The sequence below is a fragment of the Gigantopelta aegis genome, chromosome 9 (genome assembly GCF_016097555.1).
Source record: "Gigantopelta aegis isolate Gae_Host chromosome 9, Gae_host_genome, whole genome shotgun sequence".
NCBI classification, from domain to species: domain Eukaryota; kingdom Metazoa; phylum Mollusca; class Gastropoda; order Neomphalida; family Peltospiridae; genus Gigantopelta; species Gigantopelta aegis.
This window is the reverse complement of record NC_054707.1, coordinates 48,749,184-48,765,059: the sequence shown is the minus strand read 5'-3', so window position 1 is coordinate 48,765,059 and position 15,876 is coordinate 48,749,184. Positions and strand designations below refer to the sequence as shown.

At 36.3% G+C, this 15,876-nt stretch overlaps 1 protein-coding gene across 3 annotated transcripts in view; it reads right to left on the bottom strand.

Annotated features, from left to right (window-relative positions):
- The window catches only part of LOC121381057 (band 4.1-like protein 5), a 71,675-nt gene that overhangs the window by 15,482 nt on the left and 40,317 nt on the right, over positions 1 to 15,876 (bottom strand). For all 3 annotated transcript variants that reach the window (XM_041510140.1, XM_041510142.1, XM_041510141.1), the window contains exons 6-14: positions 12,857 to 12,977; positions 9,538 to 9,625; positions 6,740 to 6,828; positions 6,459 to 6,528; positions 5,715 to 5,884; positions 4,961 to 5,137; positions 4,239 to 4,549; positions 3,156 to 3,341; positions 1,813 to 1,879 (exon numbers count right to left, since the gene is read on the bottom strand). In XM_041510140.1, coding sequence (XP_041366074.1) covers positions 1,813 to 1,879; positions 3,156 to 3,341; positions 4,239 to 4,549; positions 4,961 to 5,137; positions 5,715 to 5,884; positions 6,459 to 6,528; positions 6,740 to 6,828; positions 9,538 to 9,625; positions 12,857 to 12,977 — 1,279 coding nt within the window. The remainder of the gene's footprint in view (positions 1 to 1,812; positions 1,880 to 3,155; positions 3,342 to 4,238; positions 4,550 to 4,960; positions 5,138 to 5,714; positions 5,885 to 6,458; positions 6,529 to 6,739; positions 6,829 to 9,537; positions 9,626 to 12,856; positions 12,978 to 15,876) is intronic.

Here is a 15,876-nt window from a genome sequence, read left to right as displayed (position 1 = left end):
GCCATGCCCGGCAAATTTTCTTTGTCAAATGTTGCAGTTAAGTCTATTTTGTAAATATGAATATCCTGCTCCCACCCCACCCCACAATGTTAGTGTGTTTAAGCTCTATCTCCCTCTTTAGGAGACATATTCAATTATTACTATCATTTAGTAAAATTGTATTAACTTAAAGTAAAGTAGGGCTAGTGAATTTTAAATTATGGCTAGTACATTTTTAAAATCACTGATCCCATGGCTAGTGGATTTTATAAAAATTCTAGAAACGCTGCACTAGAATGACAAGTAGGACATAACACACTGACGTCATATGACTGGCGCACTACAACCGTATTAGAACATCAGTCAAACGAGTTCAGTGATATCAATTAAAAAATTTATTGGTAATAAATAAGACATTAAACTTGCTACCATTTCTTATCATGTTTACAGTATGTATGTCATGAAATAATTTTCACTGTCACTCGCTAAAGCTTGTGACAAGCTAAAAAATACGATATGAAATGGAAGCTCATGTAAAATCCTATAAGTACCATTACAGTTGTAACCGTTTTTACATTATAAACAGATCTGAAGACAATTTCACAAAACATTGTAAATTTACGTTCATTTTCAGCTTTTAAACCCGTCATATATTTACCTGTGTTGGCATCTTATTTCATGCAGAAAATGTATTTCATTAAGGCAGATCAATCACAGTTGAGGTGAATATTATTTGAACTATATGCAACAAGAACTGTTTTTTTCTGTTGTAGATTAATTGCTTATGGAAAGAATGAATGAATGAATGAAAGGAATGAAATGTTCTATTTAACAACGCACTCAACACATTTTATTTACAGTTATATGGCATCGGAATTTATTGCTTACATGCAAAACTAGGTTTACAATGTTAAGTGAAATTGGTCCCTGCAAGAAAAGATCACAAATCATATTCTGTATTATATAGGGGTTTTTTAAAAGCCCTATTTACATGTTGGATATGAGCAAAGAAACATGTTTGATGTGGTATTTTTAAAGTTGTTTTCAAGCTTTCAAATTATGTTATTAGTCAGGCATATTTTGCATACATATTTGCAAGAGAAAATTCAAATACTTATAAAAGATTGTCAGTAAAATAATTAATTTAGTCATATACATATATAAGTGCTCAGCTGTTAGAGAAATTACACAACCATGCATAGAAGAGAAAATGCAGTAATCTTTTTTCTCTTTTGTTCTAAAATAGATAAAAACAAAACCTATGAAGGTTGAGTCTCCTATTATTGTATCCACTAAATATTCTATAAAGACTGAGTTTCCAATTTAAAAGAACAAACAAAACAAACTTGCAAGTTGAATTTTTACCACACTTTGGTAATATGACATTGTACTGATCAACTATCGATACAGACGATGGCTTTCATCAACGTATCAGAGCTAAAAGATGAATAACATAATCCGATCAACACAGTTTTGTTGCACTGTTTCACCAATAGAGAAAAATGTTCCAGTCTCTTTACCAAACTAAACACAAGAAAATGGAGAGAAATATTTAATACTGACTTTGGGAGTGTAGTGGTTAAGCTGGTAGGTATCACATCCCGGTTACCGGCTCCCATCAAGAGCCAGTTTAAACGACTCAATGGGTTGGTGTAATGCCACTACACCAACTTCTCGCTCACTAACCACTAACCCTCTGTCCTGGACAGACAGCCCAGATAGCTGAGGTGTGTGCCTAGGACAGCATCCTTGAAACTTAATTGAATATAAGCATAAAAATAATTATAAACAACAACAATAACGACAGTAATATTTAATGATTTTCCACAATACCTTTTGTGAGAAAGATCAAGAGATTCATTGGGGTTACTTTTCTCTGGCAGCAACACAATTTCTTGTTCTGTAATGAAAGAAAGAAAGAAAGAAAGAAATGTTTTATTTAACGACACACTCAACACATTTTATTTACGGATATATGGTGTCGGACATATGATTAAGGACCACACAGATATTGAGAGAGGAAACCCGCTGTCGCCACTTCATGGGCTACTCTTTTCGATTAGCAGCAAGGGATCTTTTATATGCACCATCCTACAGACAGGATAGTACATACCACGGCCTTTGATATACCAGTCGTGGTGCACTGGCTGGAACGAGAAATAGACCAATGGGCCCACCGACGTGTCAAGCGAGCGCTGTACCACTGGGCTACGTCCCGCCCCGTTCTGTAATGAAGTATGAAAACAATTTGTATCAAACAGAAATAAATACATCTGGATAATCAACCTAGTCTCCCCATACATTTCCTTATACTGACAGATACTGAGACAGTACTAACTAATAAAAAGTCACAGGTAACTAAACTAAATCTCTTGACATTTATTTTTTCAATTAATCAAAGTGTTCAAACAAATCTACAAATATTTTAAGCAATAACATGAAAAGTTAAATATATTTGAAAACAAACTGTCAAAACATATTTAATTAAGTATAAACATAATGAAACAAAATTTAACTATCTTTTAACTAAGATGAAAAAAAGGACAATGTTGTTGTTATAGTCTGTTTAGGATCGATCCCCATCGGTGGCCACATTGGGCTATTCCTCGTTCCAGCCATTGCTCCACAACTGGTGTATAGACTAACATATACTTATGTCATTATGTTCATAAGTCAACTTGGTGTGGGGCTGGTTGACTTAAAAGCAGGTCAGAAATATAAACAGAAAACTATTACCATTTTGGAAAATGATTCAGCAAGTTTTTATTGTTTAATTATACTTAGTGTTTAAACTGAAAATCTCATATGCTAGATGATTCGATTGCGAATGGGATACCAACATGCAAACTTGAAGCTCCTAAAATATTATTTTTAGTTAAAATATTGCAGGTATTAGGCCATTTTTTATGGGTCACCTAATAAACAGTTAATAAATTTTTTTACATTTTCAGGGTTTGAAATTAGGGACTTGACTAACAGCAGAGATCTACTAATAGGCGAAGATATATGGTAGACAATGAACTGAGTACAAAATGCTCAAAACCAAAATAGGAATAGACTTAGCTCTTCTTGGCTCAAAATACTGAAGATGTTAAACTTTTATGATCCAAAATATCCACTGCTACAATAGTAGGATCTACCAAATGACACTGTATCATCAATAACTATGAAATCACCTTTCTTTAGATCATTTTCCATCTTGGCCTTCAGTATATTGCACTTCATCTGATCAGGCGGAATGGTGGACCCTCCGGCAAACTTCACCTGATTATTCTTAAAGGTGTTCACATCTTTTGGCTTAGTGATATTGGGTGTCATCTCATCCAAGCCTTTCAGTCGCGCCTGCGCCTTTTCAGACGCTTCTACAAAATAAAAAATTAAAATTAAAATAACACCATAAAATTTAAGTTTGTTTTGTTGAACAATACCACTAGAGCACACATTTATTTATCAATCATCGGCTTTTGGATGTCAAACATTTGGTAATTTTAACATAATCTTAGAGATTAAACTCGCTACATTTTTCCATTAGTAGCAAGGGATCTTTTATATGGACCATCCCACAGACAGGATAGCACATACCACAGCCTTTGATATACCCGACATGGTGCACTGGCTAGAATGAGAAACAGCCCAATGCCCACTTGCAATATTGCTTTTCTCTACCTTTTGACTTTTTATACTCTCCTGACTTTTTCAAAAACATGGGGGCAGGACGTAGCCCAGTCGTAAAGCGCTCGCTTGATGTGTAGTCGGTTTAGGATCGATCCCCATCGGTGGCCACATTGAGCTATTTCTCGTTCCAGCCAATGCTCCACAACTGGTGTAACAAAGGCCATGGTATGTACTATCCTGTCTGTGGGATGGTGCATATAAAAGATCCCTTGCTGCTAATCAAAAAGAGTAGCCCATGAAGTGGCAACAGCAGGTTTCCTCTCTATATCTGTGTGGTCTTTAACCCATATGTCTGACGCCATATAACCGTAAATAAAATGTGTTGAGAGTGTTTTAAATAAAACATTTCCTTCTTTTCAAAAACACAAGTCTTTCTCTTTCTTTCTTTTTTTTTAAACACAAATCTTAATAAATCAACATGGATGAAGACAAAGTCGAATAAACTGAACAAAGTGTCAGCAACATACTGGTATTTTTAGCAGCAAAAAAAAAAGAAGAAAAAAACCCAAGACTTTGAAAGAAAAATAAATTCATCTATAATGTTCACAAGATAAAAAAACAACAACCAAAAACATGATTTAAACCTTTTATGCTGATTTCAGCACCCGATGTCGAACTGGCTGAAGGTCGTGGTGAAGGTCGCGGCAAACTGTGAGTGGAATATTCCGTTGCATGGTTCGAGCCTTTAATCAAACTGTCGAGCCGGTCCATTGCAGACATCGGTGCAGCTTTCGGTGCAGCTTTCGCAGCACCATCAGGCATGTCCACAGTTGCCATGGCAACAGCTGGAGATGCAGGTGCAACATTTACTGTCGCTACAACCGGGGTCATTACTTTGGGGCTTGCAGGTGTATCAATAGTCGTTTCAGTCTTGGACGAATTCCTAGCTGCTTCTCTGTAAGAAAGATACGTAATATAATTTTTTTAAATTATAATTAACAATGTGTTTTATATATACACAGTGATCTGATCTTCATACGGCTTTAACATGCTCATGTACCACATAGGTTTCGAGCATGTCCGCCCCATTGTTCGGCCTCTGGAGGCCAGGGGCCCAATCCAGGGCAGAATACACAGTGAGCAGAATATTTGTTTTGCCTTATTAAACTTCACAGATTGCCTGAAAGCCTGAGTTATTTTACATCAAAATATCAGTCATTACATGAAATTATTTCACCAAATGAAAATAAAACTTTTTAACTGTTTTTAAAATTAATAATTCACGAATTTCGTGAATAGTTCCTATACCGGTGTCTGGTTGTTGTTATAAAGACTAAGAAATCTGATTAACATCGACAACTGATACCTGGCTTCAGCTGAAGCCTTCTTCCTGTCAGCTCTTTCTTTGTCTCTGCGCAACTTTTCCTCCCGCTCAGCTCGTTCAAACGTCGGTCTACGTGAGTACCGGTGACTTGGTTTTCTCTCAAACTTCACGCTTCTTCTAGAACGGTTAATTGTCGCCGTCTGGTATTCAGTTCTTCCACTGTTAGAGTGGGGGAAAAAACACATGAATTAAGTGGGAAAATTTCTTTAATTAAGTTTTTTTTCATATATAATATTTATGTTTACCAAACTTAATGCTAACCATATCTCCACACACTAAATCTGACGTTAAATCCCTTCAAAGACAAATGCACCGATCCAGTCAAACACACAGAACACATAATTTATTATACTAATAAATCATCATGAGTATCATTACATTCTTTATCGTTCTTGTTTATCTTCTGTCATCATTGTATAGATACTACTAAGAGTATGTTACCTACGTCAAACGTTACTGACAAATCTTAAAACTGACATGACCGACTACTTGCCTCTGTACTCATGCACTACAAATAGGTGCCATTTTGTATAAAAACAAAATGAAGAAATCACTGATGAATTGCCATGTTTTTGTACACAAGTGAACTAAATATATTGTGAATGAAATAAACTTTATTCTAAATCAAACAGTTTGTAGAGAAGTACTGTTCTCTAGTTCATTGATATGCAATAACCTCCTGATAAAGTGGACAAGCATTGTCGACTTATCTTAATGCTTGCTTATACAAAAATACCTGTATCTAAATCTTGAGCCTAGTCGGAAGAAATTCTGTCTGGCATTTGGTCCCTTCACTGGTCCTTTGAGCCTGAAGAACGCATGATGTTCCACGGCACACTTCCACAAGTGTTTACATGCTTTCTCACTGTGTAGACGAAACACGAACAAGTGATCTTGACTGTTACCCTGAAAATACAGCAAACAGAACTGATCACTCCATCATAAAAGATGGATAAACATAAAAATATCTTACGAGTGGACAGTCAAAAAGGTTAAGGTCTAAGTAATGTTTCGAAGTTATGTTCAAAATGTTTGCAACATGATATATGCTGTATACCTTTTTTAATAAATTAATTTTAAAAATAAACATTTAGTGAAACGTTTTTCATTTGTCAAACTTCAATAAAATGGTTCAATTAATAATGAACACTATTGATTTTAGCATTACTTGGACATGAACAGGATCTAGTTATCCTGTAAAGCACTGGCCTGAGGTGCTTGCATCATAGGATCAAATCACCTCAGTGGACCCATTCTCTGATGGGGTTTTCACCTGCCTCAACCAGTGACCCACAACTAGTATATCCAAGGTTGTGGTATGTGCTGTCCTGTCTGTGGGAAAGTGCATATCGAAGATCATTTGCTGCTTAAATGTACATGTCGAAAATTATCATATGTTTGACATCCAATAGCCGATGATTAATAAATTAACATGCTCTAGTGGTGTCATTGAACAAAACAAAACTTTCATGTCACTTACACTTTCATCATCTTCAACTGCCACCAGTGTCAGCTTCTTTCCCTTGAAATCAAGACGTGTCATTTTCGGCCTGCAACAAAACAAAGGTAAAATAAATACAGATAAATACCAAAAATATATATTAATTAAAAAGCTGATTTTTTTGATTTTTTTTAAAAAAAATTATAAAAACAAATAATAAAATTTAAACCTATGACCACAGAGAGAAAAGAAAATGAGAGAAAGAAGAATATATCATTTAATTTTGTTTAATAACATTACCAAAATTAATTTTATATTACCAGAAGAAGAGTCCAATTTTCTGTTGGCCTTCAAATACAAGAACACCTGTCGGCGTTAATCCGAGATGATATTCGCAGCTATCTCGACCCTGAAATCAACAACAAAACAAAGATAAACATTATTCTTATTAACTTTTATCCACCAAGCTTTACACCCAGAAAAGTCATCACTGACCCAAGTTTCCAACATGAAATATGTAATTTTGAGCCGACATTATTCAACCTTAAATTGTAAAAAAAACCAACTAATTTAACACTATTTTGATGTGTCATAGTTTAGAGGAGATATTAGTGAGGCTAATTACCAAAATAAAATTTACAGAAGAACTTATTAATATTTTTTAAATATATATTTTTTTAAATCCTATGATCCAGTTATTTTCAGCGAATACATCGTTTACAAATCTTCAGTTTTCATTAAATAATATTGTCTAACATGTTTTAAAAGAAATATACTGAGTCAAATTAAAAACTTCACAACCGTTTCATCTTGGCTAGTTAAGAAATATGACAGAAGAACGTGTTAAATAAGGTATTTTTTTATTGTATGACATCCAGAGAAAGAATAGGAATAAATCTTGAGTTAAAAACAGTCAAAATGGTAATTCACAAGCAGGGTTGTCTGATGAAATCACAGGTTCAGTAGTGTGTATGCCCTCAATGTGTACCCACAACTGCAAGGCAACGCCTCCTCATCAACTGCCTGATGCGTATAAAGACTGCATTAGGGATACGGCGCCATGGTTCTACTAATGAGGTACCAAGTTCCTGCAAAGTCTGTGGAGGGTTCCTGACAGTGTGCAGGCGTCTTCCCAGCACATCCCAGATGTGCTCAATGGGATTCAGGTCAGGTGACCTTGAAGGCCAATCCATGACATTGATGCCCACGTTCTTCATGTAATCCCTTGTCGAGATGGCCATGTGGGGTCTGGTGTTGTCATGCTGAAAGATCAGGCCTGCCATGAGCTGCCATGAAGGGCACAAGTTCCTGGGCCAGTACCTGGTCACGGTATGCAGCAGCATTGAGGTTGCCACAGATGACAAGAAGTCGAGAATGTCCATTTCCACACAAAACACCCAAAACCATTACACTTCCGCCTCTGAATCTTACAACTTTACTGACACAACATTAAGTATGATGTTCACTACGTCGTCTCCAAACCCTCTGCCTGCCATCGGCAAATCGCAGTGTGAATCTTGATTCATCGCTAAACACAACTCTATTCCATTACCTCCGAGTCCATCGCAAGTGGCGTTGTGCCCACAGATGATGTTAACGTTGATGAAATTGGGTCAAAATGGGTCCAACATATGGGTGCCGTGTGTGGAGGTGAGTGGTTCGCACAATATGACAGTCATCTGCTTGTGACGTCACACGTGGTCTACCCGGTCGGGGGCGAACAGCTGTGGTGCCCGTTTATTGTACTCAGTCTGCAGATCATAAATTGCCCGTCGACTGCAACCCAACACCCTTGCAACGTCGGCTACTGATGTTGACGCGTGCAACATGCCGACGGCACGTTCACGCTGCTCATTTGTGAGGCGTGGCATCAAAACAGGTCGTAACAAATAGTGTTTTAATGTGTTTTTTGGTTACGTCAGACTATTGAGCAAGTAACGATGAAAACATGTGTGCTATTGTAGTCACGTGACCAGTGGCACGTGCAAAACCACTTTTGCCTCAATGGAGATGTGCACATGCTATGGATCGGGTCACGTGGGCTGTGTTGGGCTTCAAATGGAGTGTAGACAATGCCATTACAATATTTATTCCTGAAATATATCTGCTTTTAACACTCATCGACTTTATTCACATTTTAGATTGTGAAGTTTTTAATTTGATTGAGAATAATTATACAAATAGTGAGAAATCGGACCCATGTGCACATTATGTGATCAATAATGTTTACATAAATTTAGACCAATTTTTGTTTTCTTTTCGATGTTGACATCTGTGTTTACGAAGACCAGTCGTGTCTGGACTACAGTCAAGAATGGGTTTTTACATTAGTTTTGCAAGTCTCGACTGCAGTCCAGAATGGGAAGGAAAGAGTTAAAAACAAAAATATTCAAATACTATTTATCACCCCCAACACATTAGGAAATTGGTATTTAGTATATAAGTTATAACTCAAATCATCACATAGAAATAAAGGCAATTCTATCATTTATCAAAGCAGGGGGAACCCAGAGCTAGACACAAAAAAGTTCATGGAAATTCTATAGGCAAATGATTATGTGTTTCTTAAACAAAATATTTTTTGCTCAGTGTCTCTGAACAATTGAATCTGCACAAACACACAACCCATTTCTGCATGGTAATTTGCCACTAACCTAAATGAAATATTCTTGCACCCCACCCCCATAGCTGCACTACAAAATTGTTCATTTGACCTCTAGGTTAGCATACAATGTAGCTGAAATAAAAAAAATAATAGCTTTTCACCTTAATTCGTATGGACTGCAGGATAAAGATAATAACTAGTTAATGAATTAAGATATCAGCTTTATCCTATATCATCAACTAGTTATTCTCTATATTACCCATATGGTTAAACATATCTTGGTTCATATCAAAGTGTTACATCAAGTGGGAAGTAACACTTCGACATCACACTCTCTAAAGCTTGTGTCCATTGAAAATTATTTCACTCGGGACACAAACATGATACGAAATGGAAGCTTGTTTAATAACCTATAATCAAATGGAAGCTTGTTATTATGGTGATTATTTAACAAATATGTCTTTTTTTTTTTTTAAATTCATTTACTGAGACATTACAAAAGCCTGACCCTACCATCACAGTGTGCATATCGACTCCGTACATCTCCAGCCATTTTGCTTTATTGAGGTATTCCATTTCAGCGTCTGCTGGAGTCATCCCACTGGAAAACAAAACAACAGATCTCACAATGGGATTATTAAATCAATACAATTTTATTTTTTTAAATTATCCACATGGTTCAACATAACCCAGTTAATAAAAACCATACAAAGAACATGTGTAATAACAAGTGTAATGACGTAATTTTCGGAAATGACATTATAACATGACATGGAAGGAAGGAAGGAAATGTTTTATTTAACGACGCACTCAACACATTTTACTTATGGTTATATGGCATTGGACATATGGTTATGAACCACACAGATATTTAGAAAGGAAACCCACTTTCGCCACTTCATGGGCTACTCTTTTTGATTAGCAGCAAGGGTTCTTTTATATGCATCATCCCAGACAGGATAGTACATACCATGGCCTTTGTTACACCAGTTGTGGAGCACTGGCTGGAATGTAACATGACATGGCTTCCCCAGTTCTAGCTCAGACTGTGCATGTGAAATATGACGTCATTTCGTCATCTCTTTTTCTAGTTGTTGTTGAAACATTTTGAGATAAGAAAGAAATGCACAATAAAGAAATTATTACTCTCACATGTGAATCATACTGATTTTATGAAACACATGTCAGAGTTCATGTATTATCTTCACTCTCACTTGAGCAATACAAGAATCCTGACGCTCGTTTTGTAAAATCAATATGACACGTAAGCTGATATAATAATCTCTAAATATTACACGTAAAGGTTCATTCTCAAGGTTTGACTGTTAGTAAAATTTTACAGGTTATTACACGTAAAGGTTTATCTCACGGTCTGACTGTTAGTAATTACAGGTTATTACACGTAAAGGTTCATCTCACGGTCTGACTGTTAGTAATTACAGGTTATTACACGTAAAGGTTCATCTCACGGGCTGACTGTTAGTAATTACAGGTTATTACATGTAAAGGTTCATCTCACGGTCTGACTGTTAGCAATTACAGGTTATTACACGTAACGGTTCATCTCACGGCTGACTGTTAGTAATTACAGGTTATTACATGTAAAGGTTCATCTCACGGTCTGACTGTTAGCAATTACAGGTTATTACACGTAAAGGTTCATTCTCAAGGTTTGACTGTTAGTAAAATTTTACAGGTTATTACACAAAAAAAGGTTCATCTCACGGTCTGACTGTTAGTAATTACAGGTTATTACACGTAAAGGTTCATCTCACGGTCTGACTGTTAGTAATTACAGGTTATTACACGTAAAGGTTCATCTCACGGTCTGACTGTTAGTAATTACAGGTTATTACACGTAAAGGTTCATCTCACGGTCTGACTGTTAGTAATTACAGGTTATTACACGTAAAGGTTCATCTCACGGGCTGACTGTTAGTAATTACAGGTTATTACACGTAAAGGTTTATCTCACGGTCTGACTGTTAGCAATTACAGGTTATTACACGTAAAGGTTCATCTCACGGCTGACTGTTAGTAATTACAGGTTATTACATGTAAAGGTTCATCTCACGGTCTGACTGTTAGCAATTACAGGTTATTACACGTAAAGGTTCATTCTCAAGGTTTGACTGTTAGTAAAATTTTACAGGTTATTACACGAAAAGGTTCATCTCACGGTCTGACTGTTAGTAATTACAGGTTATTACACGTAAAGGTTCATCTCACGGTCTGACTGTTAGTAATTACAGGTTATTACACGTAAAGGTTCATCTCACGGGCTGACTGTTAGCAATTACAGGTTATTACACGTAAAGGTTCATCTCACGGGCCGACTGTTAGCAATTACAGGTTATTACACGTAAAGGTTCATCTCACGGTCTGACTGTTAGCAATTACAGGTTATTACACGTAAAGGTTCATCTCACGGTCTGACTGTTAGCAATTACAGGTTATTACACGTAAAGGTTCATCTCACGGTCTGACTGTTAGCAATTACAGGTTATTACACGTAAAGGTTCATCTCACGGTCTGACTGTTAGCAATTACAGGTTATTACACGTAAAGGTTCATCTCACGGTCCGACTGTTAGTAATTACAGGTTATTACACGTAAAGGTTCATCTCACGGGCTGACTGTTAGTAATTACAGGTTATTACACGTAAAGGTTCATCTCACGGTCTGACTGTTAGCAATTACAGGTTATTACACGTAAAGGTTCATCTCACGGCTGACTGTTAGTAATTACAGGTTATTACATGTAAAGGTTCATCTCACGGTCCGACTGTTAGTAATTACAGGTTATTACATGTAAAGGTTCATCTCACGAATATATTGTAAAATGTTTCAAATCCTCAAGGACTGCAAGTTTAAAGTTTTCAGTTTGGAGATAACCATATGGAGGTTTTAGATTTGCAGGTGTTATTGTCTATTTGATCCCGCAAATGTCATTTTTGACCGAAGACGTTAGCCTGAGGTAAAAAATTAAACATTTGCGGGCATCAAATAGACAATAACACCCGCAATTCTAAAAAGTCAATATGGTTAGGTCCATTGTAAACTGAATAATTTTTCTACGGAACTAAGTGTATATTTGGTATTTCTTGAAAAAAATACCTGGCTACAATCTAACTGTAGACCCGTGAATAGTCAACTTCGCCTGTTCCAATTACTAATGACATCACTTTCTAATGACGTCATTAGCTTTCCGGGTGTTATTTTCATTTGATCCCAGAAAAAGAATGTAATTAACCAATCATAATACAGAACACACTCACCATCAGTTTACAATTGCACATGGAATGAACCAGAATATATATATATATATTTAAAGCTAACATCTGTTGCTCCTACACATGCTGATATGTCCATTTATCAGAAATATGACATTTATTTTAAAATAAAATCAGAAATAATCATTTAGAAGCTGAAAACTCTATACATGTACCACACTTTAATAAAAGTAATTCTTAGTTTTCAGGTTCAGCCTAATCTACACTGTAAAAATTAAGTACAAACACGAAATCCACAGAATTAAATGCCTCAACTACTGTAAACAATTTCAGCACACTGTGATGAACATCCATAAACCAAGTGTCACAAACGACAGACCACATTTCACTGACCTACGTTTTGCAGTTAGTGAGAAATTGATCTAATCTCGCAACTTCAACGTTAAACTTAAATGTATAAGTTTACGTCTAGAAAAACTATTTAAAAAAAAGCCCCCAAAATCCCATGATTGAATTATAAGACAGGTTGAAAATGTCCATGTCCAGTTGGGAATGAAATGAAATGTTTTTACCAGATTATAATGCCAGCTAACACTAACCTGCATTTCTTGAACTCCTCATGAATGGCAAGTTCGAATCGTTCAGTCTGGTTGGGAATGAAGTGAAATTCCGAAATATATCCAGGAGTGTGTACCTCTGGATCATAGTCACCCAACTCCGCTGAAAAAAAAACATACCCAAAAAGTCTTTAAATTACATTCACTGGATGTTACGTAATATTTAAAGCTGCACTCTCAGATATACTGTTAATATTTAAAGCTGCACTCTCAGATATACTGTTAATATTTAAAGCTGCACTCTCATGTATGCTGTTAATATTTAAAGCTGCACTCTCATGTATGCTGTTCATATTTAAAGCTGCACTCTCAGGTATGCTGTTAATATTTAAAGCTGCACTCTCAGGTATGCTGTTCATATTTAAAGCTGCACTCTCATGTATGCTGTTCATATTTAAAGCTGCACTCTCAGGTATACTGTTAATATTTAAAACTGCACTCTCGGGTATACTGTTAATATTTAAAGCTGCACTCTCAGGTATACTGTTAATATTTAAAGCTGCACTCTCGGGTATACTGTTAATATTTAAAGCTGCACTTTCAGGTATACTGTTAATATTTAAAGCTGCACTCTCAGGTATACTGTTAATATTTAAATGGTTAGAGTGGATTATCTAATTTTATTTTCTGGCTGTGGCATACCATTTTTAGATTTATAGCAGATGATATCTGCAAACAAGGTTAGTTAAAAATGCTTTGTTAACAGTTACCAAAGCACTGAAAGTAGAATTTTGTTTCGCCTGATATATAATGTGTTTTAAAAAATGGCAATAAAAGTTATTAGGTTGTTTCAATAAATAATAAAAACACACAAGTTTATTAAAACTACAGTAATTGTTCTTTGTTTTCCAGTTAGTGAAAAATGCTGCTGGGTGGGAAGGCACAACTGCAGCTTTAACTGTGATAGCAATAAGCAAAACTGTTCACCTGGTTTGAAACACTGGAGAAGAATCCAGTCAACTTCAAGTAAGTTACTCGTTTCAAATAGTACAGTGTTTATACATTAATATGCACATTATACAAAATGCACAGACAAAATGTTCTTTTATATGATTTCCATCTCCCCTCCCCCCCCCCCCCCCCCCCCCCCCGCATAAGTTATTTTCCTTTCAAATAAAAAGTTGAAGTTTGTTTTTGTTTAATGACATCACTAGAGCACATTGATTAATTAATCATCAGCTATTGGATGTAGAGGTGTAACGATATACTTGAATATTCGAAAGACTAATCCATTTTTATTCAATGTATTGGACTGGTACCCTACACGTATGTGTACCTTGAATTGGCTTCTGTCAAAAAACATCCATGATTAATCCGTTTTTACCTTTTAAAAAATATTGTTCTTCCTTTCTGCAAAACCTTTTCACTTTTGTACTCATGGACTTGAATAAATATTTGTATTCGTCACCTCATAATTGTGATATGTATCGTATTCGCCACCATGTGTATTCGTTACACCCCTAATTGGAAAGAAATGTTTTATTTTAACGACGCACTCAACACATTTTATTTTCGGTTATATGGCGTCAGACACATGGTTAAGGACCACACAGATTTTGATAGGAAACCTGCTGTCGCCACTACATGGGCTACTCTTTCCGATTAGCAGCAAGGGATCTTTTATTTGCGCTGGATAGCACAAACCATGGCCTTTGTTGAACTAGTTATGGATCACTGGTCGGTGCAAGTAGTTTACACCTACCCATTGAGCCTTGCGGAGCACTCACTCAGGGTTTGGAGTCGGTATCTGGATTAAAAATCCCATGCCTCGACTGGGATTTGAACCCATTACCTACCAGCCTGTAGACCGATGGCCTAACCACGATGCCACTGAAGCCGGTTCCCTTAACTGGATGTCAAACATAAGATAATTATGACAAGTAGTCATCAGAGAAAACCCGTTACATTTTTCCAATGAAGCATGGGATCTTTTACATGCACTTTCCCACAGACAGGAAAGCACATACCACAGCCGTTGACCAGTTGTGGTGCACTGGATGGAAGAAGAAAAAAAAAATCAATTGAATGGATCCACCAAAGGTGGTTCGATCCTGCGATGCAAGCACCTCAAGTAAGCACTCAACCGGCTGAGCTAAATCCCACCCCATTCTCCAGTAAAACACACCAGATGCTTAAATCTTCACTATGTGTCTACAATAATCTACCACATTATTTATTTCAAGGATATTTTCCAACTAAACCTGGAATGTCCAACTCAGGTTACAGTTCATTACGCTCTTCCAGTGTGTGTGTGTAAGTGATAATGTAAATCAGCCCAGTCCCTGCCTGCATTGTCTTGCTGTGTGTGTCAGATAAGCTGGCTGTAGCCAGCAATTAATTATAGTACAACTATCTGTAACACTGGGCCAGCCACTCTGGGCTATAAAAGAGTATCTATATTTAGAAAGTAAACAGAAGAAGCTAAAACATTTATACACACATGTTGGTTTTGCTACTTATACAAGCCCACTTTAATTGCCAATACATTTCTGTAGAATATATAATTATAAGTGTACTGTTATAGAAAATGAAATGTGAAATGGACTAAATAATACAATTTGGGGTTGTGTTTTGGGGGAAAACTTTTTTTTTAGTAATCCATAAACATTTATTTTTGTGCTTATATCCAATTAAGTTTCGAGCACGCTGTCCTGGGTACCTTAGCGTTGTGGTGAAGTCCCAATGTAGTATCAAAAATTGTAAAACAAAGACACACTTCTTAAGGCAGCCAGTCAAAATGCATTCAGGGTGGGCACTGGGGTCAGTGGAAAGAACTGGGATTAACAGCATACTGTGAACATCGAGAGTAATGCTGAAGTACATGATACACCCATCAAAAGTAGGTTGCAGTGATACAACACACGACCATCCCAAGTTGTACTTGTATCCAAGGTTTGATGATCCTACAGGAATTGATAAGGATAAGGAAGATATGGCCCAGATAACGATTTCCTTTAATGTGCTGTAATGTGTGAAAAGTAGATCATGGTGACCTAGATATG